Below are 25,949 nucleotides of genomic sequence, written 5' to 3' on the forward strand. Positions count from 1 at the left end.
GGGAGTGCTCCCAAGTACTCAAGGGGCTGCCAATTCGTTCTTTTCCAGCTGCAACCTGCAGGTATTTTCCGATTTGTGGCACACCGAGTATTTATTGATGCTGCGTTACTAGCCGCAATTATCTTACTGCAGAAGGCGAAATTGCTAGATCCCTATCACTCTTCTCAAAATGATGGACACCACTACTCGTCCGACAGCCCCGTTGCGCAAATATTTGTCTATGGGACGTTAATGGCCGCCCCTCTTCTGGCATGGGCAATAAAGGGCGACTCGTCAAAAGCAGGAGACGTCCTCTCTCAGCGTAAACCTGGGACAATAACGGGCTTCGAAAGGCGTCGCGTCAATCGCCGTGATTATCCCGCGCTCATCCGTAGCAATGGCACCCGCACTGTTGACGGATATGTTATCTTTCCTGCCAGCCTCTCACGGTGGAAGAAATTGGATAACTACGAAGGTGATTCGTACGCACGAACCCCAGTTGTAGTGGATATGGCCGATGGAAGCAAGTTGGATGCGGTCACATACGTGTGGAAGGGGGAAGCAAAGGCTTTAGCAGAGGAGGATTGGGTTTTTGAATATTTTGAAAAAGAGAGGCTGGATGCTTGGCTCAAGCGCTTTGGTGGAATGGTGCTTGCTGGTTGAAAGTTGATATCGATGTCTCGTCCCTCAGGTGCCATCAATTGCACCCAAGGTTGTCCAGTTCCCTTGACAAACAAATTCTCCTGGACCTTTCATTAGAACACTAGAGTGTCGTCCTCCCTAATTGCAAGCTTGTTGAGTTACGGATAGTATTCAGCACTTGTAGTACATGCTGTACTAGTGTAACATCAGAAGTACACGTTGAATCGCATGGTCTTGCACCTGGCATCATGGAGGCTGTGGCGCATTGCATGCCTCCCATCTCGTGTTCACAGTTTTTATGACAGTCTGTGCGGGATTCCAAGCACGTATCTACTCCTCCTAATGTGTCTGCGGTATATCGTCTGATTCGTCTCGCTTGGTCATCATTGATCTGCTTCACGGAAAAGTCAGTATTCAGGTGAGTGTGTCATGTGCAAAAGGATAAGCAACGTAAAGGCTTACCACAGTCCGCAAAAGTCAATCTCAAGGCAAGAATTTTACTTAGCCTTGAGCAGAGACTGCCTTGCTACCCAAGGCGACACTCATTCGATTCAAGAGTTCGTCAACCTTCCCGCCAACCACCGTGACCACGTGTGGCTGACTAATCTTTGCCGATTCATATTCTCTTGAACTTGTCGGATCCCCTTGTCCCTGCCATCGACGACGACGGCGACCAAAAGCATTTGCTCATCGTCGGCAATTACGGCGACATCCGCGAGCAAGCTGCTTTTCTTATCTGTGGTGTTGCCTCGGATAACTCAGGCAGCCTAAGATTTACGTGCTTTCAGAGTGTGATTCTGATCTCCGCTCGTTCACCTCACTGCTCGACATGGACGTCGAGGACGACGTAAATCAGAATGCCGTGGCAGGCCCGTCAACGATCACTCAAGACTATAACTCCGTGTTTCTACCACCACCAGCTGGTACGGGCATCACTAGTTGTTTTCATTCTTGTAGCGTTTGATTACTACTTTTCACACCCGACTAATCTTACAAATTACAGCACATCCCCCTCCACAAACATTCCTTGCAAGCACGCAAGACATTCTTGGTCGCTTCAATCTTCATTCTGCTTACGACAAGCATGTCCGCCCATCCATTCCCTCTCAGATGCCACCGTCACACGCTTCTATACCACCACTCACACCGGCCGCCCTTCTTCCAGACAGTGATGACAAAATGAAAAAGAATTCTTACCGATTCCTCATAAAGAGCGTCCCGGGGAAACATTCGATGAAGAAAGACGACTACCTTACTACGATGATGCAGGTTCCACCGAAGCAACGCATACCAATAACGGAGTTCGATGAACGAACACAAAGGGAAGCGTTCACTGTCAGTGCGGAAGGTCTGAAAGGGGTACGCTCGTCTTTCTTTGCACCATACTCGTATTTTGACGATACTGCGCAGTGGAATGCGAGTACTTTGGTTGTGGAGTCTGCACAGGCAAAGGAAGACAGGAGAAAACGTGTACGTGCAACTTTCTCATCTCTATGAGCTTTGAAATTCAGACATCATGTATTTGCTGCTCGCAGAAAGAGCTTAAAAAACTCGCACGTGCTCAGGCCCAAGGACTTGTTCCGGGAGGCATACCCAGTGCAGCCGGCACGCTTCCCCCGCCACAAGTGGCGCCATCAAATACAAGTCAAGCATCCACACAACAACCGCCTGCAGCATCACAATTGCCACCCATTCATTCAAAGCCTCATGCTCCTGCTGTGTCAATACCGCCTCCTGCAGCATCAACTCGGATAACCACACCGACAAGCGCTACACCGCGATCAGCTGTGCAGAACAGTGCCGTGTCGCAACGAACAGATACCGCCCTTGTCGGCATGCGAGGCAAGAAACGTGAACTCGAGGATGGCCCTGCGTTACCACCCAACCCGAGCGTGAATGGTACGAGTATGCCTATAGGTGTGGCTGGAGTTCGTGCGGGGTCGAATGGAGTCCGTCCAAGACCCGTAAAAAGGCCAAGGATGGTGAGTCTCTCATTCTCCTAATCTCGATTTCTTGATTGTGCGCCCATGAGGCTGCCATGATCGTGATTTTCATATGGAAGAGAAATAAAATATGATCTCATGTGCTTCTTGCAGGACATTCAAGGTCAGGCAAGAGAAATGCCGATGCAGCAGCCCACGCCACAGGGCGCATGATGCTTTCGACTCTTGCAACTACCTAATCAGTATTCCATGCTACTCTCCTATCTTGACGGACGCAGCCGTCTTACACGTCAAGCGGCTTCATACCACTATCTCCTCCCACACTCGCTGGCAAAGTGTTACCGACTTTCCCGCATTCGGCGGGACTACTAATTGCATCATCCTGGGTATCATGATTGGAATATCATTGTACCATTTGCATAGTCCAGAACTACATCATTGCCCGCACGGCGGGGCCCTTCAAACTGTTCATCCCCAGACGGGGACGGTGCAGTCATAGCACGTAGTGATTATCCATCGTTGCTATGTTCATTGACCATGCTTTCGCTCCGTTTACCACCACGCACACCTCTGCACTGCACGCACAATACACTTATACTTACTTACTTGCCTAATGTTGCAGTTTGCTCTCGACGTTTCAGTTGCGAGAAGCTTATGGTGTCATCGACGGTTACCTCCAAGCTTGAAAGACATTGAGTCACAAAATTCATCTTCCAAAGTATTTGAACTGGCTTACTACTCGGCTCCAAAAGTTTCCCAGGATGAAGCTTGATAAGATCCAGGCCGGCCATATCGATATTCGATATCATGTTGTGGTGAATAAGAAACGACCATCTCCCTACAGGAGACGAGACCACGACTCTTGACATTGCCCACTGCTCAGTGATCACCCGTTTTAAGCGACGATGATCCCGCCCAAGGATCTTTTTGTGAGTATTTTGAGATCGATCTTTGATTTGTTATCGTCGCTTACTGGTATATTACTCAGGGATTGTCCGAGGGCGTGTTAAACGGTTCAGTCACAGACTTGCAGCAGCTCTGCGATCGAATTGCAGATTGCTCCAAATCTGAGTTATGTATCATTGAGCCAGCGTTTTACATACACCTCAACCCAGATCGCATTCCTGTCAAATCAACTCCAGCCGTTACCACCGATATTGAACTCGCCCGGTGGTCCCTTGTCGGTATTGCCGCAAGTTTGGGCCGTATCGATGTTCGTTTGGAAAGATCGCGTCTTCTTGTAACATGGAACTGTATTGCTCGCCGACTCCTCTTCTTTCATAACCAGTTCATTATGTGCGGGTCCAACTACAGGCCCGTTGACAGGACGCCTGCCATCAAGCTTGTTGCCAGCCTACTGTTTAATGGCTTAATGGCTGGCCGCGATTCTAACAGGGACTCAACACGCTACTACACCCGCCCTTCGCCGCCCGATCGCAGAGTTGTGGATGTTAGCCATTGAAACAAAAGATGAAGACGTGTTGAACCTTCAAGTGTCACTACATGGCTTCGGTTGCGTCACTTCTCTTCGATTTGTCACCGCCTCCTTGATCGTAGATTGCACGGGCAACGAATCCTTTGTAACTACACTACTGGAAGCGACAGGTGGCGTTGGCCACTTCACTTCTGCAGCTTTGAAGTATGTCAAAACCATACCATCGGTGGTCGACTTGAAGTATCTTGAAGTAACCTCCGAGGGTGTCCGGATGGAGCTCGTTCAAGCCGTGTCAATGTTTTCATGCAGTGTTGAATTTATATTAGGAATGAGTATGGACAGTGCTGCGATACGGGAAGGATTTCTCGCACGACACTCTATCAGACATATTTTCTCGACTCTCCGTATTCTCCAGCCTCACATCCATGATGTAGGGGGCACAGAAAAAGCATTCGCCTTGAGTTTTCGGTACCTCTTTTTTCTCCTTGAACGTGCCGACGTCCCTGTATTGGTGTTCCACGAAGCTCTCCGCGGACATGCCCTTGAAATAGCGGTCCATATGGTTCCCTTCGTACCCGTAGAGATGGAAGCGAATCTTCATAATACCAGCACGGCGCTTTTTAAGATATTATTCCACTATCTTGTTCACGACAAAATCTTGACCTACACCTACAAACATGTGGACGCCTGGTCTAATACTTTTGGACCAATCGCGAGACAACACAAAAAAATCTTGGAAGATTGGTCCGCGTTGGAGCAGACGATACGATCATATGCCAGTCTCAGGTCCAACTTGAAGGAGAAAACGATAATGCAGGCATTGTCCAATGAAAAAGGCTGGTTTCTGAAAATTGGTCAAACTTTGCTGTTTCATTCCTGCAGACCACTCAAATTTCCCCTTCAAATAGTGTTCTTGTGGTGGCACTACGGGAGACGTCCAGCTCAGGCAATGCGCGGGATGTCAAGTTGTACGGTACTGCTCAAAGCGATGCCAGCGTAATTCCTGGTATAGTCACCATAGGTTGAGCTGTAAATTTCTCAAGGCAGCTGTCGGCAAGTCTTTCCGATGTTCAGAGACATCGTTTCTACTCACATTTTATCCAGGCTCATCGTCACCGCACTATGTGAAACGTAGTCTCCGTCTTCTAGCTGCCCTAGAAGACAGACAGATGTCGTATCAAGGGGACGACGATATTCCGAAGTTAGTCGCCGCTGCGCAACAACAATATCCGACAGACAATGAACGGCTCGTGGTCGAGCTCTGTGTGGATCAGCTTGATGTATCGGTTCGGCCTCTTCGACACTATCTCTTCCTGTTTAAAGGACTCTCTGAAAGTGATGTCGTGAAAAGTTTATCGTCTTGGAAATTGAAAGAACCGAGGAGCCGTCGAGCATTCTTGTGTTCGGTGATCGCGATTAACGATCAATATCATTCACAACAGATTTTGTTCAGCCCACGTACTGCATTGAACATGGAGATGAAATTGGGCCGTAGGTGTTACTAGTAATGTGCGTGAATTTTGGTTGCTCTGGTGTTGCTTGTGCTTGTTCGTTGATCCTCTCGTATTGTGTAAGGTAGTTGCGCTATGAGAAATATGTTTACGCCCGACGGGGACGACGCAGTCATAACACATCCTGATTATCCATAATGAATAGTTGCTCTCGTCTGAATCAGTTTACTTCGTTCCATCACATCGCACTGCCCGCACAATTATGATATTTACAAGTGGAATTAGGACTTACTTGTAATTTTATTCAACTGGATTTCTACTGGTCCATCCGTATTTTTTCGAGTTTCTAAATATCGGAGGGTTTGAACCAAGATCAATCCTTCTATATATGGCCCGTTGAACGTAAACTGGGTCTGAGTCAGCAACCAGTGATCATCGATCATCGATCATGTACATGAACACCGAGAATGATCTCAGCGACACTGCTGTCACGGCTGCCTCACGATGTGCAGGTCTGTTTTGATCCTTAGTTTTTTGTCGCCGTAGTAAACCGACATGTCACTCAGAGGCTGGTCCGAAGCGTGTTAAATCGTTCGGTTGCAGACTTCGAGAAGTTGTGCTATCGACTTCCAGATTGCTCCCCATTCGAGCTACGTATACTGCAGCCAGTATTCTACATGTACCTCGACACAGATCGCATTCCTGCAAAGTCAACTCCAGCAGCTACCACTGATATCGGCCTCGTCTATCAGTCACTCCTCGCAATCGTTGCAACTCTGCATTTCGATGGTTCTAGTAATGAATCAGCAGGTGCGGAAAAGCAACATCTTATGTCCAACTGGAACCGTGTCGCTCCCTGGCTTGCCTTCTTTCATGACCAATTCATCATGTGCAGAGCCAACTATCGGCCCGTCAAAAAGATGGCTGCCATCAAGCTTGTTACTAGCTTACTATTTCATGTTACTGTCATCAGTGGCAACCGCGGCGAATCCACAGTGCTTTGCACTCCCGCCCTTTATCGCCCGGTTGCGGAGTTGTGGCTGTTAGCCCTGAAAACCAAAGACAAAGATGTAGTGTGCTTGACATCGCAAGCAAGCGGTCGCATCACGTCTTTTCGAATTTTCGGCTCCTTTTTGTTTTCAGAGTGCAGTGGCAACGAAACTTTTCTGACCACACTAATTGAAGTGTCAGGTGGCATTGACACCGTCACTTCTGCGGCTTTGAAGTATATCAAGAGCATACGGTCGATGGCTAGGGATCCTGATGAAGCGGCTTTCAAGCTCAAGCTGCTTGTACCAATGTTGGCGTGCTGTGTTACATTTATCTTATCGTCGAGCATGCAAAATCCTGCGATACGAGAATCATACATCCTCCGGCGGTCCGTCAAAGAGATTTCTCGACTCTCCGTGTTCTCCAGTCTCATCCCACGGGCAGAGGGAAGTTGGACGTCGATCCATCGCTCAACTTCTATATACCTCGCCTCTCTCCTTGAAAGTGCCGACGACCCTGTTTCAGCACTCCATCAAGCCCTTTGCGCAAGCGCCCTCGAAACCATAGTGGATATAAGTCATTCCGGATGCATGGAGGATGAGGACCCGGCAGATCTTTTTAACATCACCGAGGCATTTTTTTGGATCTTATATAAATACATTCCTCACGACAAAATACTGTCTTACGTCTCTAAACATGTGGACGCCTGGTCTGATGATCTCGGCCCAACCGTGAGACAAAACAAACGCCTCTGGGATGTCTGGTACAAAGTGGAGCAGACAATACGGTCGTATGGGGCACTTAGGTCCTGGGCAGAAACGACATGGTGGCCATCACCAAGTGAAAAGGGCTGTTTTCTACAAGTTAGTCACAGACTTCGTCCTGCCAATTCGTCGACTTAATACTAGTCCCAGTGTTCCTGCGGTCGTAATGCGGAACTTGAAGACATTCGTCTCAGGCAATGTGCGGGATGTCAGGTTGTACGGTACTGCTCAAAGCAGTGCCAGCGTGATTCCTGGTATAGTCACCATAGGTTGAGTTGTACATTTCTGAAGGCAGTCATCGGCAAGTCATTTTCGATATTAAGATAGTGTGCGCATTAGTTCCACTGACAATGCGCCCAGGCTCATCGACACCACACCACGTGAAACGTAGCCTGCGTCTGTTGGCCGCTCTAGAAGTGGACCATATGCGGCGCAAGTGGGACAATATTCTGAGATTAGTCTTCGCTGCACAGTGTGAACACCCGAATGATCAGGAACGACTCGTGCTCGAGCTCGCTCTTGATCAGGACGAAGAATCAGTTCGACCTCTTCGACACTACCTCTTCCTGTTCAATGGTCTCTCTGAAAATGAGGTCGAAGACCGCTTATTGTCATGGCCGGATCCAACGGACCATCTTCAAGGATTATTCCTTTGTTCGGTCATCACGATAATTGATCGATATTCGTCCCAGACACGGCAAATTTTATTCAGTCCATGTATTGCATTAGATATGGAGATAGAGCCGGAAAAGCTCAACGGTAACTCTGAGGCGGACATTCAGGCTGTGTGAATTCCTGTACATTGTTTGGTGGGTCTAGCTTGCGCTTGTTCCTTGATCCATAGAAGCACTGGCCGCCGCCAGGACACTACTCGATTTTTCCACATGTTGAAAACTTCTTTAGGCCTACGATAGTTGGGGTAGGAGCACGTCATGTATTGAAATAGATAATTGAACATCGCATTCAACCATCGATATATCAAGCCTCTTGAATACAATTAACGTTCAACTACAAATAATGGGAGTGGAAAGTGGGCTTAAGTGAGGAACGAAAATGATGTACGGTCCGGAGAACTTAGAAGAGACGAAGCAACCACAAAGACAAAGAACAGTGTGTCGGTTCCTTCCGAGCACCCCGGCGATATCCCGACGCTTGAGCTTGAAACAAAGCCTGAGGATCATTATATATTTCATGCCCACTCGTTTCTCTAGTGATCTCATCGCAGAAATCTACAAAGGGACGTAGACGTTTGGTACTAGTAAGTGCACAACTTCCAATGTCTGATAAACACACTTTAGACCTTCGCCTTTGACGCTCACTCACAATTTTCAAGATGCAAATTTTATCCACGAATTCCCTCGTAGTGGTGTACCGGTACCACAGTCACTTTTCTCCTCTTTCCCAGCTGTCGTGGAAGGATCACACATCCGACGCTAGAGTTCGTGGTGAACTAAAGACTTTTATCCCGTCGAGGATTTGAGTTGCTGCTGAATCCCATTTCCTCGTAATCATCTTCGTCTGACTCTTCACTGCTCGCGTCAAATGAGGAAATGGCTGGCGGGTGCCATTCTGCATTTGGCAGAAGATACCAGTCTCTTCTCCTGGTTAGTTTTTTATCTGCCTACAGGATTTAGTCAGTTACTCATTCTATTCAATAGAGAAATTAGCTCGCCTCTATCTTGAGGATGCCGGGGCACTTTTCCCCTGTGCTTCAGCCATAGTCCAGGATAGTACTTGGAGCGCTTGTCAAGGCTGATGGCCTTCTGGCATCTGCAGCACCTGACAGATGTGGGTTGTACATCCTCGATGTACTTGTCGTTCTCGAGCTCCTGTTTTCCACTGATACACGAGCTCTTAGGAGCGAGCTGCGCAGGACTCACCTCCTGTTGTGCCTCGTATGTGTTGGAACGGGGAGGTGCATGGTTGAGCCCATAGAACCCGCCCCTGCAGGCCGGCGAGTGACCATTTATCACACAACTGACCGTGGGCCAGACAGTGCCAACACCGTAAACGAAAACGACCGGACATCCGACCCTGCCACAAGGTAGCATATGGGTTTGGGCGGTCGTTTGTTTTATGGTGTTGTATTGACTGGCGATGCAGTCGTTGTTTGTTGATTGCATGGTGGCTGAGCGACTAGCGGTTGATTGCTGCATTTGTTTTACTGGGGGAAGTTCCCGTTGGGATGTATGTTGGGAATTCATTGGAGTGGCGCGAAGTTTTCTTTTCTTTTGACCATCAATACACGTGGGTTTTTTTTTTCATTCCGATTTCTGTCCATGTGTCGGACAGTACTAACTGGTTTCAAGGGTTCTTCTGTCGCACAGGGCTCGTGAATGCCCCAGCATGAAGATATCCCCCTTGATCTATCAAAGTTGGGTGACTGACCTTTTCGTACGCATCTACGCTGTAAGGCACATGGTTTTCCAGGGCGGACATTCACACTCATGAAAGTCGTTCATAGCAGGCTAGTGTGCTCTCTAATTCGAAGGCTTTCCAAGCTGTGGGGTACATCTTCTCGTCGTGGGGGTGAATATTGACTGACACGATCATTCTAGAAAAACATTTCAGCTACTGTGTCCGAGTTCGGGTCGGGCTGCCCCAAACAAGGATGACGCAGTCATAGCACTTCTGAATTTTATACAAGGGACCGGTTGATCCCCAACGATGACGACGCAGTCATAGCACGTGCCAATCATGCATAATCAATGATTGTTAGTACATTCATTGCTCTCAGTCAACCACACTTTCGCATCGTTCCATCACAGCACACAGTAAAAAGTTGCACATAAGTATCTCAGCAAATATTGCAGTCAGGAAGCTTTGTTATCTTAGTGTCGTGTTATGTAAAATGATTTCCAAGTACTCCACCTCGCTCAAGTCGACATCCGTATTTTTTCCGACTTCGAGGAACATGGTCCATCAGGAAAACCACCGCTTACTTATCTCACTTTTTGTCTCTTAAATTCTCTCGGAGTGTTACCTTTCCGACTTAATGCACTTTCTGGAAAGCAAATTCAGAGTTCACAAGTTGGCACCATTCAAAAAAGCTCAAAAAGCAGAAAAAGTTTTGTAAGCGCAATAAGTGGGGTACACGTAGTACTACCAGTACTACTACTAAGTCCAAGTCCAAGTCACCCGTCAGCGCTTGCTGAAACTAATGACCGCAGACCACGCAGATGCAGATTTCGTCACCTCAAATGATGACCTCATCACCTGTACCCGCAACAGCAGAGCCATAGTCATCCTGACTCGGAGGGGACAGCACGAGAGTGACGAGACACGTGTTTTCATATCGTTGTTGAAATAGAGTTGAGAAGGGGGATATATTCTATGATAGCCTGTCTGACGCACCATGACTTAGCCTCTGCAAACTCAATGATGGAGTTAGGTCTGAGCATTGCAATAAGCACTATGGAGACTCACCTAATGCGCAGAAGTTGCGCTCACCAAACTCGTCGTCTAAGCACTCCGCTCAAGCTCATCCTAGATCTGAGGTGCTTGCTGAAAAGTCGCCGCAGATCACGCAGATGATGACCCCATCACCTGTACTCGCAACAGCAGAGCCGTGGTCATATTGACTCGGAGGGGGCGGCACAAGAGTGACGAGACGCGTGTTTTCATGTCGTTGTCGAAGTAGAGTTGAGAAGGGGGATATATTCTATGATAGCCTGTCTGACGCGCCATGGCTTAGCCTCTGCAAACTTGATGACACAGTAATTAGACCACATATGCGAGTAGCGGACAGAATGAACTTACAAGAGCGAGAAGACCAAAACACCTAGGATGCGACCTCAAAAGCATGATGGTCTGCGAACTTGTTCAGATAGAATGCTCGAAAAGCATCATATGAGTCATGGTGCTTGATGTCGCGTGAAATGATTTGTGCTCCATAGACTGGAATGAGGTGTGCGGCATGGTAAATAGAATCAATATGGATGATTCCAACAGAAAAAGAATGGTCAGTATCAAACGAAGGTGTCACAATCCACATCCCAGTGTCCTGGTCGGGTCCGTCGCTGGCTTTGTCAAACCAGCGCACAACGGCACATGGATACGAAAACTGCATTGAATGTGAAAGAAAAAAAACACATTACGCGCGCTATATCCATGCCCACCATCCCTTCAACACTTGCATCTGTGTTAACAAACACACAGTCATACCGGGGCGCCTCGTTTCTCCAAATAGGACAGGCACGAATATGCTCACGGCGCATACCGCCAATTCCACTGCGGTCGCTGGGCGCATAGAATGTCGAAGATGCAGAATTAAAGACTTGGATGTTCCCATCAAATCGAGGACATCTCGAAAGCGGGATTTCAGAGGGAGGGTGCTGGTCGTCTGGGTACACTTGTTCGAATAGGAAGCGGCGGAGGACATTGTAGAGATTGGGGATAGAGAGTTCCGTGGATAGCTCGGGTATAGTGTGTGCGCGTTTGCGTTCTGCGATTCTATTAGAAGAGTGTTCACTGTAAAATATGAGATAGCTTACGAGGGGTCTTTGCCAACTGGACATGGGCCTGCACCAGTGTTGGGCCATTGTCAATTTCGCCCTCTTCGTTATCACCCTGTATAGTAACATCAGCGTTGAAGAGTACTGGCACCGTGGCGCTATTCTCGTTGGGTTGGCTGGCATCAGGCATCTTATTTAAGCGCAAACGCTCTAGTGTAAATTTAAGCCAACAATAAAGATGTAACTTGTTATAAAACTTACTTAATGCCTTGAGTGTGGCAGACAGACAGGTGCCGTTTAACATTCCGCGGTTCTTGAAATCAATGCGTGCTGCTGCGAGCTTATCGAGGCGCTGGTTTGTCACCAGCATCTGACCAAGGGCTTTGTAGCGACTCGAGCGCCTCCATGGCTCCTTGACAGCTTTGATGTGTTTCGTCTCGGTGATCGAGGAGCAAAGGCCATTGGGCGCACCAAAAAGTTGGATAAGGAGGACATAGTGGGAACAAGAGTGTTGCCGAGGGAGAGAGAACGTGAAGACAACACCCGTAGATTCAAATATCTCCCTGTAATGATGGAATCGGTCAAGAGCCTCCTGAATTTGACCTAAAGTAGATTCTGTAATGATGTTGCGCCGTACGAGATAGCAAAATTCGAGAAATGCGCGAAACATGCGCACCACATCTGTTGGGACGTGACCTTCGATGGCAGGTAAATAGACCTGAATTATTGTTAGCCGAGTTGCAATATCCTAGTTAATGTGATAGTGAACTAACCTTCATGAGGGCTTTTGAATCATCGCCCGTCCATTGTTTGAATCCCCGACCTTCTGGAAATCATCGGAGACCTGCAAATGAAGCAACCGCAGCAATTCTTTGATGATGTGAGCTTTCGAATCATCAACTCGAGACAAAGTGACGCACCTTCGATCTATATCAGCTTGAATTCTCTCCGCTTCTTTCGTACCATGGACATGTTGCAGATACTGTCCAACCCACTTGACTAGGTGATCCTTGAAGGTTCCCTTAATCAGTTGATGCAGGATATCCGGCGCGATAAGTTCGTGAATATCGCCGCGTGGAAAATCGTTTGTGAACGGCTAGAAAGGATTGAGTCTCAACTCCGATAGAAAAGATGCGCGAGACTTACAACAAGGTCACCAACAATCCCATACTCCATCCACAAAGCACCATAGGTTGCCTCTTCAACTAACGCTTCTGTATGGTCACGTCGACGACACAGTGACTTCGTGTCTAAACTGTCAGGATGTGACATACACCTAGTAGCATTAAGGTAGAGGGATGTTGGAGATAATTTAGGAACATACCTCGGACACCAATTGCGCACTATGCACGCTAGTAGAACCTGCTCCTCGTAATCTGCAATGTATGGTCCAAGGCCATAAATTACACGCCGATAGTGGCCGTCACCGAAGCGTACAACCTCTGGTGTGGTCATACCAGGCCTTAAGTTCTCGAGAATCTTGGCGACAGACGAATGAAACAGTTGCCGACGGAATTTCCGAAATTTTGAGTCTTTTGCGTGCTCCTCTGTAGCTGCTTGACTGTGATTAGCGCAGAACAATAGTAGTAGTGTGAAACATACTTTTTGGCATAGCGAGGAAGCCAATAATGGCAACGGCATCACGATGTGCACGTCGGACATTATTACGAACGTTCCCGATTGATACATACAAGGGATAGTAATCGTTGGCACCAGTCGCCACTGAGACTGTTGTCTTGTCGCTTCCGAGTATAACCGGCACAAACGTTGAGCCGAGTGTATCCGGATCTTCAGAAATAGTTTCCTACTGAAATTTTCAGCATGTGTAGCGACAGAAAACAATGAAAGACAACGTACCGCTTGGTTCCATGCCCAGTCACCAGACATGAAGTCCTGCCATTGGCGTTCATCGCCATCAGTCAAATACTCACGGTAGGGCCGATAATCCATCTCTGTAGCGTAGTCCGAATTCCCCAACATGTTCTGAATAACCTCATGGGGGTCTCGGTACCAGACATCGTGAGATTGGTCCATCCAGGGTAGTACATTGGTTTCGGGCTTCTCCCCAGTGTACTGGACCTTGAGGGATTGCCATTTGACATCACCCACTGGCGTAGCGTCAATAGTTTTATACAAATCACGGTGGTCCGCAAACGGAGGTTTGTCGTTGTATTTGAGGAGGGTTGCAGCCCAAAGATCCAATAAGATATTGATGTCTCCGGCAGACATTTGGTTGCGCGTGTACAGAAATTCTGCAGTCTCGAACTCGACACGATTTCGATATGGAGCCCAGTCATCGGGTGACTTGATTGGAGGTGGTGTCGGGGGCGCTCCATCTGCAAGGAATCGTCCTGTCACGTCGCAAGGACGAGCTTATATTGATATACGTGTTAGTTGTAACTAGCTGGAAGGACTTTGTGAAACATACCATTTAGTTTTGGGTGATAGTTGCGGTATAATCTATCACCCGGCCCAAAAAATTCTGCGTTCAAATTATCTGGAATGTCAGGCTCATTAAGTGCCTGACTTGGGTCAGATGTACCCGCAGGAAAATTGTCACCGCCTGCAGAGATGTTGTCATGACCTGCTGAGAAGTGGCCATCCAGTACTTCAGGCTGCTCTTCAACTGTAGTGGTGTGCGAGACGCTGGTGGTAGCAGGAGCTGGTCCGAATATTGAGTGTGAGGTGTTCCAGTGTTTTTTGCGCCCTCCCTGAGACTTGAAATGATGTGCGCAGTGTAAGTAACCGCAGGGAAACTGGAGAGAACTATGGTCCCTGCGAGCGATGGGCATCTTGACTGTAAAATAAAGTAAGGCAGAGAACTTGAAGTGCCGAACACACATACTAGTACTAGTTTGATACTATTAAACAAAAGGTGACACCCCGATTACCACAGTCGGCAGCTGTTGGGGGTGGGACTTACGACTTTTTTTCTCAACTTGAAACCCTACTTTTCTTTTCCTCTTCCGCAAAGTCTTATCCCTCACCGTCTCCCCCATCTGCACAGTCATGTCCATGACAGACGCTCCCCGGCGCACCCGCCCATCGACTGCAACTGCCCGACCTGCTAAGGTGTTGCTCGACACAAGATCAAGAGGCGATCCCCGGCTCAAAAGGCTGCAGATGACCTTGTCATCAAAGAAGCGAGAGAAGCAAAGGAAGCAGCGCACCAAAAGGGGGTTGAGCATATTGCTGCTCTGCAGGCTGAGATGGAGAAAGCCCAGAAGGAATTGATCATGAAAAAGGCGACTCCCGTTCGGCCCAAGCCTAGGGCCAAGGCGATAAAGCCAAAAGTGACTCAGAAAAAGTCTGTGGTAGGAGACACCGGTGGTGGTGACAGTCCTGCTGATAGTGGTATGTTGGAGGACCTAGTGTCAGAGACTGACATTGCCAGGGATGTGGAAAATAAAGCTGCAGGAAGGGGGAAAAAGATGGTGACGAAGAAAGTCGCAAAGACGTTGATAAGGGATGCCATCAGTAACATGCAAAAGAAGCTCACTGAATCATCCGAGTCAAAAGTGGAAGGTGATGATGCACGTGCTGATGGGAAATCACCGTAAGGCTTTTATCTCTCACATTACCATGTTGCTCCTCACTGAATCGACACTCTTTTTTCTAAACCTTACTTCCAGTATCAACACATCCACAAAACTTGCATTAGGTGGCCGAGTGACCAACTGGATCTCAGGGGTCAAACCTGGAAATCCAGAGCCGCTGTCATGTCCATCCATTGATAGCACTTCAACTCGAGCACCTCCGTCATCAATTTTCTCAGAGGGCAATGCTTCCTCCACACCGACTTCAGCCGCTGAGCTTCCGACTAAGATTCCTGCAGCTTTGCCTCAAATTCCGGATGGTGTCGCAGACGATACTCTTACTGGCGCGTTTGCAGATGATATCGACGATTCGTTGGAGCGTGAGGATGCTCTCTTGGGGAGCAAGAAAAACAAGGGGAAATCTAAGGTACTATTGGCAGTGATTCATTGCCAGCATCCGAATCTACTAATTCCTTCTTTCACAGGTTGTCACGCTATACGAAGAGGACTATGATGTCGATGAGCCTGAGGCTCCACCAGAGGCATCAGACGACTCGGATGATGAGCTTATGGCTCTGTCGACACAAGTATTACCGGAGGAGCAGTACTCACAGGAGCCTAAGGCGCCATTCACACAGGAAGACAATCATATGTTCTTGAAGCGGAAAGCTAGCACCATAGACGATGAGGAATCTTTGGTGTCCTGGTCCATGGAGATTGATGGCAATGCGGAACTGGTAGAAGACGCAATCATGAGTTCTGATTCGGAGGCACCACTCCCTGTCAAAACTAACGCAGCAAAGAAGGAGAAAATTCTGCGCACAACATATTCAGTAAGGATTCTGGCCCTAATCGCACTCATTTCTGACAATGTACAGACATCCGTTACTGCATCTCAGGCTATAGTCGACAGCAAGCCGCCAGCTCATAAAAAGGCTAAGGTCAAATCTTCCGCACTACATGCCCGTGGTGCTCCTGCTACCACACGCCAGCAGAATGCAGATATTGCACCAGACAACATCAAAGCACGCAGTGCCTATCGCACAGTTGACCTACCTCCAGCGATGCAAATGGATCAGCGCTGGGCGAAGAATTTTATCCCTACCATAATGCTGTGGGCCGGAAGCTATGAAGATATCTGGAGTATTCCTGACGAGGTCCTTCTCCATCATGCGCAGCTTGTTCTTAACGCAGTGTACAACGATCTCGACATAGTGGTTGTTCACGGTGGAGTTATACATTCACTCGTAAGTCAGCTGTTTAATTCTAGGTTTAGCGACCTGAGCTAAATCTATACAGACTGCACAGCGCATTTCAGAGTGGCGCAGCAATTTTGGCTCCACAGGGCTAGTCATCATCATGGACTTTTTATCACGAAATTCCGACGTGAATCCTGTCAAACTGGCCAAATCTCTTAATGTTGAATGGGCATTCTTGTTCGAGGACCCGGACAATCCATCTCCACTTACTGCATACCGCTCACCCTTTGTACTGCAGTTATTTGGCACAGCACACCTCAACGCCATCACCGGTTATGTGCAGGTTCCCTCATTCGACATGTGCGCACTTGCAACAAGTGGGATGTTACGGCCTCTTGCTCTTTCTGCTGCAGCGGTGAGTTCAACCTATAATGGCTTAATCATGCTCATTTTTTTCAGATTGAGCGCGCTGTCTCCATGATCGCAAATGAAGTACTCGAAGTTCAAAATGTTCTGTCATCCGCATCAAGAGGTCGGGTTAGCATCAGGCTACCGAAGGTCCTCAACAAAGTTACTGGGAAAAAGACCAACATTCCGTTTTTATTTTCGGCAGCTCTCTGGCTTAAACCAACTAATTCGTACATCAAATCTCTGTTAGGCAAGCCTGCTGGGTACCTCGAAACTACAGTACAGATGGCGCGTACCACCTTGAATGATGTCACTGAAACACCGTTGGGCTCGCTGATCGACGATGACGAGTCGGAGGATGACAAGCGTGCTATGATTTGTAAGTATTTATCATTCAGGCGCCCTCTCACTGACATCCATTGTTGCAGGATTTTGTTTTTGTTGCAGCACCTGCCAGTGCATGAATTTCGCTGTCCTGTGGTTGTTTTCTGCCGTATATCATGTTTTCCGCCAGCTCTGCTATCATGTTTTCTGCCGCTGACTGCTTTTTTGCCTGCATGCCCACCTTTTCCCCCATTCCCCCAGTTCCTTATGTTACTGAGAGTCTCCTTAATTTCATGCTTATCACGCTTTCTATGTATCCTCGTTATCCTGCTATCAAATGCTTAAACCGCTTTTTCTGCTTATTTAAGTGAATTAAGTAAAAATCCAGAGGACGAGTGGGCTTAATTAAGTGGCTCGCGCTTTTTCACTCCATCGACTTATGCGTCCCTTTTCGTGTAATTAAGTGACAAATAAAGTAAAAAAAGCAACTGGTAGTTTTCCTGATGTCATGAAGAGGAACGATCAAACTAAGATCAATCCTTCTATATCTAGCCTATATCTGACTCAGCGGACCCACTTGCGGCATGACTCGAAGTGAATCATAAATCACCCTCTGGAATTTTATCGAGAATGACTCGGATCTCAGTAACACCATTGTCACAGCTGCCTCATGATGTGCAGGTGTGTTGTGCGATCGATCCTTAGTTTGTTGTCGCCGTAACCGATATATCACTCAGAGGCTGGTCCGGAGAGTGTTGAATCGTTCGGTTGCAGACTTTGAGAAGTTGTGCAATCGACTTCCAGATTGCTCCGCATCTGAGCTACGTATACTGCAGCCAGTGTTCTACAAGTATCTCAACCCGGGCCGCATTCCTGCAAAGTCAACCCCAGCCACTACCACCGATATCGAACTCGCTTACCAGTCACTCTTCGCGATTGTCGCGACTTTGCACATCGATGGTTCTGGTCTTGACCCAGACTCGGAAGGTTCGGAAAAGCAATGCCTTGTTTCCGCCTGGAACCATGTCGCTCCCTGGCTTGCCTTCTTTCATGACCAATTCATTATGTGCAGAGCCAACTATCGACCCGTCGACAAGATGGCTGCCATCAGGCTTGTTACTAGCCTACTATTCCACGTTTCTGCCATTGGTGGCGATTGTAACGGATTCTCAGTGCTCTGCACTCCAGCCCTTTATCGCCCGATCGTGGAGTTGTGGTTGTTAGCCCTAGAAACCAAAGACAAAGATGTAGTGTGCTTGACATCGCAGGCCGGCGCTCGCACCACGTCTTTTCGTATTTTCGGCTCCTTTTTGATGGCAGAATGTATCTGCGACGAAACCTTTCTGACCACACTAGTCGAAGTGTCAGATGGCATCGATACCGTCACCTCTGCAGCTCTGAAGTATATCAAGAGCATACGGTCGATGGCTAAGGACCCTGATATGACCTCCAATACTTTCAAGCTCAGGCTGCTTGCATCCACGTTTTCGTGCTGTGTTGCAATTATCTTAACAACGAGCATGTACAATGACGCGATGCGGGAAGCATATATCCTCCGGCAGTCCGTCAAGGAGATTTTCTCTGCTCTCCATGCTCTGCAGTCTCTTCCCCCGGGCAAAGGAAGTATGGCGTCGGCCCTCTGCTCAACTTTTCCGTACCTCGAATTTCTTCTTGAAAATGCCGACGACCCTGTCTCAGCACTCCATCAAGCCCTTTGCGCGCACGCCATCGAGACCATGGTACATATAAGTCCTTCTGAACACCTGGATGTAGAAGAAGTGGAGATAGATTATCGTAAGACCAGTGAGGCTTTTTTTAGCATCTTAATCAGTTACATCCTTCACGACAAAATCCTTTCCTACGTCTCTAAACACGTGGACGCTTGGTCTGATGATCTCGGACCAATCGTGAGACAAGACAAACGCCTCTGGGATGTCTGGTCCAAAGCAGAGCAGACGATCCGATCATATGGGGTGCTTAGATCCAGAGCAGAAATGATAGTGTGGCCATCACCAAGTGAAAAGGGCTGGGTTCTACAAGTCAGTCACAGATTTCATTGCTTCAACTTCGTTCTTGTTGATTCGTCGACGTGGTACTACCAGTGTTACTGCGGTGATACTGCGGAAGACATTTGTTTCAAGCAATGTGCGGGATGTCAGGTTGTACGGTACTGCTCAAAGCAATGCCAGCGTGACTCCTGGTATAGTCACCATAGATTGAGCTGTGAATTTCTCAAGGCAGCTGTCGGCAGGTCTTTTCGGTGTTAAGATATGCGCATTAGTTCCACTGACAATGTGCCCAGGCTCATCGACACCACACCACGTGAAACGTAGTCTGCGTCTGCTGGCCGCTCTAGAAGTTGGCCATAAGCAACGCAAATGGGACAATATTCTGAGATTGGTCGCCGCTGCACGTTGTGAATATCCGGAAGATCAGGAACGACTCGTGGTCGAGCTCGCTCTTGACAAGGATGAAGAATCAGTTCGACCTCTTCGAAACTACCTTTTCCTATTCAATGGGCTCTCTGAAAACGAGGTTGTGGACCGTTTATCATCCTGGAACGATCCAAGGGGCCAACTTCGAGGATTATTCTTGTGTTCGGTTATCACGATACACGATCGATATTCGTCACGACAATTTTTGTTTAGTCCGTGTATTGCATTAGATATGGAGGTAGTGCCGCAAACGCTCGGCGGTAAACTTCAGGATGTGTGAATTCCTGTTCATTGAATCATTGTTTGCGCTTGTTCTTTGTTTTGCCAGCTGCCCCGACAAGGATGACGCAGTCGTAGCACTTCTGATTTCTATCTTTACTAGCTAGTAGCAGTACAAACGTTCCGCAGTCTCTCTGTTTACCTCTCCGCACTGTAGTACAATTCAATTGGAGCTATCGATAAGTATATTACTTCAGGTGAAGTGATATAGTATCCGAGATGCTGTTTATACTTGTTTACACAATGTTGCTTTCAATCTCGACCTCGTGAAGGTGATATCAAGGGTATGAACATGAGGCCTCGAGAGTTGAGAGCCAATCGCCGCACTACATCTCAAGTCCTTCGATCTGGTATACCTGCGACAGACCCAGTCCCCGCCTATCACCGCCTATTTTTCTGAGAATGATCTCAGAGATTCTGCTGTCACAGCTGCCCCAGGATATACAGGCAAGCGTTTTGCGATCTATCCTTACTAGTTTGTTATCACGGCTTACTGATATACAGAGGCTGGTCCGGGGAGTGTCGAATCGTTCCGTAGCAGACTTTGAGCAGCTCTGTGGTCGACTTACAAGTTGCTCCGTACCCGAGTTGTGTATCCTGCAGCCAGTGCTCTACATGCACCTCGACCCAGATCACATTCCTGAAAAGTCGACTCCTTCCGCTACTACAAATATCGAGCTCGCCCGGTGGTCACTTTCCGGAATCATTAAACATTTAACAAGTCTCTTGGCAATAGTACTGGGGCAGAAGAATGTCTGAATTCTGCCTGGAACCATGTTGCTCTCTGGCTCGTCTTCTTTCATAAACAGTTTATCATGCGCAGAGCCCACCATAGGCCGATCAGCAGAAGGCTTGCCGTCGACCTGTTTAGCTGTATGTTACAGTATAGTATTACCGCGGGCGGCGGGGACAAAGCATTGATTACCACCACGCCCTTCCTTTACCACCCGCTGGTAGAGTTGTGGTTATTTGCCCTCGAAATAAAAGACGACGATGTGCTCATCATTCCCCACCATCCGTACTATCAATCTCCCTATGGCCCTCACCTCGCTTCTCTCGAAATGATCGTCCCAATGATGCTTACAGAGTGCATGAACGACAAAGCTTTCATGACAATCATACTCGAAGTGTCAGGCGACATTGGCACAGTCGTTTCTACAGCTCTGGAATATGTCATGTACATAGGATCAATGGCCCAGGACCCCAATAAAGTCACAAACCTTCAAACGTCTCTTGGGGTGCTTGTACACACATTTTCGAACTGTGTTGTTATTATCATCGAACTAAGCAAGCATAGCGCCGCAGTGCGGGAAAAATTCATCCTACGACTATCCGTTAGAAAGATATTCTCGATTTGCCGCGTTATTCAGCTTCTTCTTTCTTCAACAGAGAGCATGGATCCCCATTTGGAAAATCACACTTGTCTGGAGCTTCGAGTACCTCACTGTTCTCCTTCTCCTTGCGGATGACCCTATCCCAGTGTTATATCAAGCTCTCCGCTCATATGCCTTCGAAATAGCCATGGGTATCCAAGGACACGCTGTGGAGGTGGATTTAAATGAGAACAAGAAAAGTTTTTTTGTGATCTTACACGGTTACCTCGTCTACGACAAATCTTGACCTATGCGTGCAAACATGTGGACGCCTGGTCTAGTGCTCTCGGATCAGATGTGATACAAGACGAAACCATCATAAAGCGCTGGTCTGTAGTCGAGAAGAGGATACGATTATATGCTAGTCTCAAGTCCAAGGAGGAAATGATGAGGCGGCCATCACCTGATGAAAAGGGCTGGATTCTACGAGTCAGTTGACAGACTTTGTTTGTTTCGTTCCTGCAGGCCAACTTACCTGAAGAACAGTGTTATTGTGGTGATACCACAGAAGATACTCAGCTTAAGCAATGCTCGGAATGTCAGATAGTGCGGTACTGCTCAAAGCGATGCCAGCGTGATGCCTGGTATAGCCATCACAGGCGGAGCTGTCAATTTTTGAAGGCAGCTGTTGGTAAGTCTTTTCTATTGTTCGGCTCACATCATTTTCATTGACAATCTGTCCAGGTTCATCGACACCGCACTACGTGAAACGTAGTCTCTGTCTGCTATCTGGCCTAGAAGACCACCTGATCTCGTGCATGTGGGGGGATATTCAGAGCCAGGTAGCCGCTGCTCGATGCGAGTATCCGCAAGATCGGGACCGACTCGTTGTCAAGGTCACTATAAATACGGGAGAAGTATCTGTTCGGCCTCTTCGAGGACTACCTCTTTCTGTTCAATGGTCCCTCTGAAAACGAGGTCGTGGATCGCTTATCGTCATGGCCAGATCCAAGGGGCCATCATAGACGGTCATTCTTTTGTTCGGTTATCGAAATCAGCCATCGATATTTATCACAGCAAATCTTATTCAGTCCACGTACTGCATTAGACATGGAGACAGTAACGACACTCAGTCGTAACCGTCAATGTATGTTTATCAGGTCTTGCTTGGTTGTTCATCGATATTGATATTCTATATTGGTTCAGATCTGAACTCACGAAGGAGGAAAGACATTGAAACGCCCATGACTGTACGTCTTCGCTTTGCACAAGCACTCGCATATATCACTGACCTTACATTGTGTCATAGCGCAGATGAGAGTGAAATCAGTAGGAAATTCTTGACATGATGAATAAGTATTGACATCCTGTAATTTCATTTGCTTTACTTTGCTATGATTTTTCTCCGACAGATCCTAAACAATTTTGAATTTACCAGCAAGTAGCCCAAGATGTGTGTATAGATTCGGTTTACGTTAGCACTCTTCGGCATCCCTTTTCGAGGGGTCCCTTGGTTTATCTATATGCTCGACTTTTGATTGTCCTGGACAAGGCAATCGTATATTGCCTATGCAAATAACATTATCAATAAAATCTGCCTCCAGGAGCCTAGCGCTATTTGAAAGGCATGTGAGCACTGAGCAGAGAGCTTGGCAGTGATGTAGCACACCAAGATAGTGTCATCATCGGCCCATCGGCAGGGCCAAGAAAGCGAGGTTATCTCGGAGTCCGAGACAAATTCCAGACGAGGGAGTCTCTAGATGCTCTAGCTAGGTGCCACAGCACTAGTACTTGCATTTTGCTCAGCAGTGATCCCTAGGTAATGCATTGCCTCACAGCGGGGATGATCAGTGACGGTGATCAACCTTACTCTAGAAAAGCAGTGTTCCGCTTCTATCGACTTGTTGAAGGTAGCCGGTGTTGGCATCATGCTTGGGTTGTAACACACTCTCTCTATTGGGATAGGACCCACGCCTGTAACATTGTTGTTAGGCTACTTACGGCTTGCAGATCAGGCGCTGGACCAAGTTTGAGTCCCCTGCTGGATCAGAAGCTTGAATTATATGGTAATTCTTCGGTATGGAGATGGGATGAATGTGGAAGTTGAATTGGGACGAGACCAGGATAAGCTGAAATTGAAATTGGACTAACCTTATATTCAATAAACGTGATTTTAGCTCCTTGTGCTTTTCGCCGATTCAAATTGCAAGGTTCATGTACCTTGGCAGGCAACCCCCGTCACAGCACGTTTGAAAGTCGGCCCTGCATTCTCTCGGACGCATTTCTCCCTCACGTCGAGCCCACCTCAATATACTACTGGGGCCAGCGTTTGCGGCATAGCTATAGGTGATCTACAAACCAATGTCACATTCTTCGTGCATTCACTCAGAGTCATTCTTGGCTTTCCAGCGTAGGCACGACATCGCAATGTAGAATGTCAGATTCGAGGAACCAGAATGCGGTGTAGTATCAAGGATTACGAACAGCTTTATGGCAGGTTCGTGTCTTTGTCTAACGTTATATAGTGATCAATTAGTATGCTCCCCAGGTCAGCGTTATCTAGCACACAATTTCCTCGGGCCCTTACCTCCTGCGTCCCTTCTTAACATCTTCCTCTTGTCTCCCTTATTTTCTGACCATGTACTTCGTTCGCTTCTTTGTGTGTATTTTTTCTTGTCTCTCTGTCGCTCGTGCTTTCAGTGTGACTGTCGGGACTCCCACCCAATGCGGTCCTCTGAACATTTCATGGACTGGTAAGCCCATATCTAGTACACTTGACACGCTTTCACTGAACTTTCTCGGTCTCGTCAGGTGGGCAAGCACCATTTGAAATACTCATAGCACCCGTTCGTCGTGGTATCGTCTCAAGCGCGTCAATCCCGCACTAATTCTCCTGCTGTTCAGTCTTTGCAACCGTATCAGAATGTATCTGTACCAGCATCAGCCTTTAGCAATGGCCAAGGCTCTTATTCAATACCGCAATTGTCATTGTCGACAGGAACTACGTTTCTACTCACTATGTCTGACGCCACTGGATTTGGTTCGGGAGGGACGACAAACATATTGACTGTTGGGAATTCAGTTGGAAATAATGTTTGCAGCACTCCAATTCTGTCACCTCCTTACACCTTCGAGTTGTCTCCACTTCCGCCTATACAATGCAGGTAAGTTTGGTTCGCCTACTTTTGTGGCACTGACCTACCTATTACTCTAGTCAATTTACCGTTCTGGCCGAAAGTAGTGCAGTCCTGCCTATTACTATTGTGGTAAGATCATTGTGAATTCTATCAAAATAATCTACTTATCTTTCCACAGCAACTTATTCCTGGCGGACAATCAGTTGTATTCAATTCCAATAGCGGCGAAAGTTTTACCTCAGTTGTAAATGTTGCTGCAGGGACAAACCTCATGTATCTGGTCTTCGACTCCTTGGGCAGACAAGGTGGGGTCTCTGGATTCGAACAGGTTGTGGGCACGGGTAATTTCTCGTGCCTAAGCGCCAACTCGCCGTCAACTACTGCAGGCATGTCTGCCACGACCACAGCCACGACTTCACAATCATCTAGTTCAAGCAGTTCATCGACTCCGACAGGTAGTACGTCAAGCAATGATGTGGCTCTTATCGCAGGCACGACGGGCGGCGGGGGCGGCGGTTCTTATTGCATTGGTTATCCTCGGCATGTACTTGTGGCGTAAACGGAGAGTATCTCGTTCTCCAGACGTTCAGTCTTCTACAGGAGATCCAAATTACAAAGTCGGCCCTCACAGTGACATTCCGCCACAATTCCCTTTCCCATATGAATACGAGACAAACCCCCAACGCTACTATACCAGACCCATTCAACCCAGCCTAAGAACCCAGTCAGACATGACCAATTCATCCGCCGGCAACTTCGCAGTCAGCGCTCTTCCCTCGTCATTCAACCAGACACAACATTCACGCCAGAGCTCTAACACAGACTCTCATGTCTATGGCGATGCTCGAAGTTCGATCGTGTCATCCGCTTACAACCGCCAATCACCCTCATCTGCTGGAAATTTCACAGCAAACGACCCTCGCACACCGTTTAATCAGACACTACATTCACGCCAAGGCTCAAACGGAGACTTTGTTATGTATGGAGATGCTCGAAATTTGGCCATGTCATCTGTTGACAGACGAATGACCACCGTCGCTGAAATACCATCACCACAAGAGACAAATCCTATTAGCTATATTGGTCCATCCATTCAATCTGGATCTCAGCCAAGCCCTATTGATGCGTCTGTTACCAGCTTGGCAGCTAGGGTCCATCATGCGCCCTTCAATCAGACACAGCCTTCCCACCAGAGCACTAACGCAGACTTTGTTGCATATGGAAACACTCGAATGTCAGATATGATGACACCCGCCGAGCAGATGGCTGTTGGGGCTCGATCAGCGCCACCATTACCACGGAAGATAGTCCCTGTCTACCTTACTCCATCCATTCAACCCGAATCCCAATCAGTCTCTACTTCTACCGACAAGAACCCTCCCATATTTTTCAATCAGACACAAAATCCTCCCCAGAGCTTCGACGCAGACAGCTTAGCTGTGCACGGAGCATCTGAAAGTCAATCTACGGTGTCGGCTGGCGCGCAAGCCGCCTACCAACCTACTCGAATCACCGTGCATACTGGCGCTGATGATGTTGCGCCAGACAACAATGGTTCAGTTGAACCCCCGCCGCAGTATTCAGAGCATCGAGAAATTCGTGCCTTGTGATCTGAGTCTGCATCATGACTGTGTCCCTACACTCTAGTCTTCGAAAATGG

At 47.8% G+C, this 25,949-nt stretch overlaps 10 protein-coding genes across 10 annotated transcripts; 8 read left to right on the forward strand and 2 right to left on the reverse strand.

Moving 5' to 3' along the window:
* Nucleotides 1–207: 207 nt before the first annotated feature.
* Nucleotides 208–642, forward strand: EDB93DRAFT_1084643 (AIG2-like family-domain-containing protein; the record flags this gene model as incomplete). Its single annotated transcript, XM_041445849.1, has 1 exon — nt 208–642. A coding segment is annotated over one exon (435 nt), but the record flags the coding sequence as incomplete, so codon positions are not given.
* Nucleotides 643–1,450: 808 nt separating this feature from the next.
* EDB93DRAFT_1240421 (uncharacterized protein) lies at nt 1,451–2,777 on the forward strand (the record flags this gene model as incomplete). The annotated part of the gene is made up of 5 exons (XM_041451751.1): nt 1,451–1,544; nt 1,625–1,980; nt 2,032–2,091; nt 2,157–2,603; nt 2,718–2,777. 5 exons carry the CDS (start codon nt 1,451–1,453, stop codon nt 2,775–2,777), a joined length of 1,017 nt encoding a protein of 338 aa, XP_041308166.1.
* A 692-nt stretch (nt 2,778–3,469) lies between these two features.
* EDB93DRAFT_1103660 (uncharacterized protein) lies at nt 3,470–5,504 on the forward strand (the record flags this gene model as incomplete). Its single annotated transcript, XM_041447325.1, has 5 exons — nt 3,470–3,493; nt 3,553–3,817; nt 3,960–4,839; nt 4,908–5,020; nt 5,104–5,504. The coding sequence occupies 5 exons, from the start codon at nt 3,470–3,472 to the stop codon at nt 5,502–5,504; spliced, it is 1,683 nt and encodes a 560-aa protein (XP_041308167.1).
* Nucleotides 5,505–6,605: 1,101 nt separating this feature from the next.
* On the forward strand, nt 6,606–8,182 carry EDB93DRAFT_360764 (uncharacterized protein). The gene is made up of 4 exons (XM_041456190.1): nt 6,606–6,828; nt 6,885–7,303; nt 7,355–7,505; nt 7,565–8,182. The coding sequence occupies exons 1-4, from the start codon at nt 6,714–6,716 to the stop codon at nt 7,993–7,995; spliced, it is 1,116 nt and encodes a 371-aa protein (XP_041308168.1). The 5' UTR covers nt 6,606–6,713; the 3' UTR covers nt 7,996–8,182.
* A 604-nt stretch (nt 8,183–8,786) lies between these two features.
* EDB93DRAFT_1225938 (uncharacterized protein) lies at nt 8,787–9,255 on the reverse strand (the record flags this gene model as incomplete). Its single annotated transcript, XM_041451213.1, has 3 exons — nt 8,787–8,808; nt 8,863–9,033; nt 9,085–9,255. Coding segments are annotated over 3 exons (363 nt in total), but the record flags the coding sequence as incomplete, so codon positions are not given.
* Nucleotides 9,256–10,985: 1,730 nt separating this feature from the next.
* Nucleotides 10,986–14,450, reverse strand: EDB93DRAFT_1240422 (uncharacterized protein; the record flags this gene model as incomplete). The annotated part of the gene is made up of 10 exons (XM_041451752.1): nt 10,986–11,267; nt 11,302–11,692; nt 11,916–12,376; nt 12,432–12,484; nt 12,622–12,754; nt 12,805–12,934; nt 12,983–13,211; nt 13,261–13,462; nt 13,516–14,030; nt 14,087–14,450. 10 exons carry the CDS (start codon nt 14,448–14,450, stop codon nt 10,986–10,988), a joined length of 2,760 nt encoding a protein of 919 aa, XP_041308170.1.
* A 217-nt stretch (nt 14,451–14,667) lies between these two features.
* Nucleotides 14,668–17,265, forward strand: EDB93DRAFT_1337081 (uncharacterized protein; the record flags this gene model as incomplete). Its single annotated transcript, XM_041455352.1, has 8 exons — nt 14,668–14,730; nt 14,754–15,214; nt 15,291–15,621; nt 15,680–16,027; nt 16,073–16,441; nt 16,494–16,808; nt 16,853–17,180; nt 17,249–17,265. The coding sequence occupies 8 exons, from the start codon at nt 14,668–14,670 to the stop codon at nt 17,263–17,265; spliced, it is 2,232 nt and encodes a 743-aa protein (XP_041308171.1).
* A 448-nt stretch (nt 17,266–17,713) lies between these two features.
* On the forward strand, nt 17,714–20,095 carry EDB93DRAFT_1143656 (uncharacterized protein). Its single transcript, XM_041449409.1, has 4 exons — nt 17,714–17,806; nt 17,863–19,164; nt 19,228–19,372; nt 19,428–20,095. Exons 1-4 carry the CDS (start codon nt 17,756–17,758, stop codon nt 19,838–19,840), a joined length of 1,911 nt encoding a protein of 636 aa, XP_041308172.1. The 5' UTR covers nt 17,714–17,755; the 3' UTR covers nt 19,841–20,095.
* Nucleotides 20,096–20,654: 559 nt separating this feature from the next.
* EDB93DRAFT_1103666 (uncharacterized protein) lies at nt 20,655–22,597 on the forward strand (the record flags this gene model as incomplete). The annotated part of the gene is made up of 8 exons (XM_041447326.1): nt 20,655–21,143; nt 21,229–21,412; nt 21,550–21,641; nt 21,678–21,843; nt 21,897–22,048; nt 22,230–22,299; nt 22,359–22,402; nt 22,565–22,597. The coding sequence occupies 8 exons, from the start codon at nt 20,655–20,657 to the stop codon at nt 22,595–22,597; spliced, it is 1,230 nt and encodes a 409-aa protein (XP_041308173.1).
* Nucleotides 22,598–23,350: 753 nt separating this feature from the next.
* On the forward strand, nt 23,351–25,899 carry EDB93DRAFT_1328199 (uncharacterized protein; the record flags this gene model as incomplete). The annotated part of the gene is made up of 7 exons (XM_041455112.1): nt 23,351–23,649; nt 23,701–23,905; nt 23,964–23,998; nt 24,057–24,316; nt 24,367–24,418; nt 24,468–24,819; nt 24,872–25,899. The coding sequence occupies exons 2-7, from the start codon at nt 23,791–23,793 to the stop codon at nt 25,897–25,899; spliced, it is 1,842 nt and encodes a 613-aa protein (XP_041308174.1). The 5' UTR covers nt 23,351–23,649; nt 23,701–23,790.
* Between the last annotated feature and the right edge of the window lie 50 nt (nt 25,900–25,949).

This window comes from Suillus bovinus (genome assembly GCF_016758785.1).
Source record: "Suillus bovinus strain UH-Sbo-P2 chromosome Unknown EDB93scaffold_24, whole genome shotgun sequence".
In the NCBI taxonomy this organism is placed as follows: Eukaryota; Fungi; Basidiomycota; class Agaricomycetes; order Boletales; family Suillaceae; genus Suillus; species Suillus bovinus.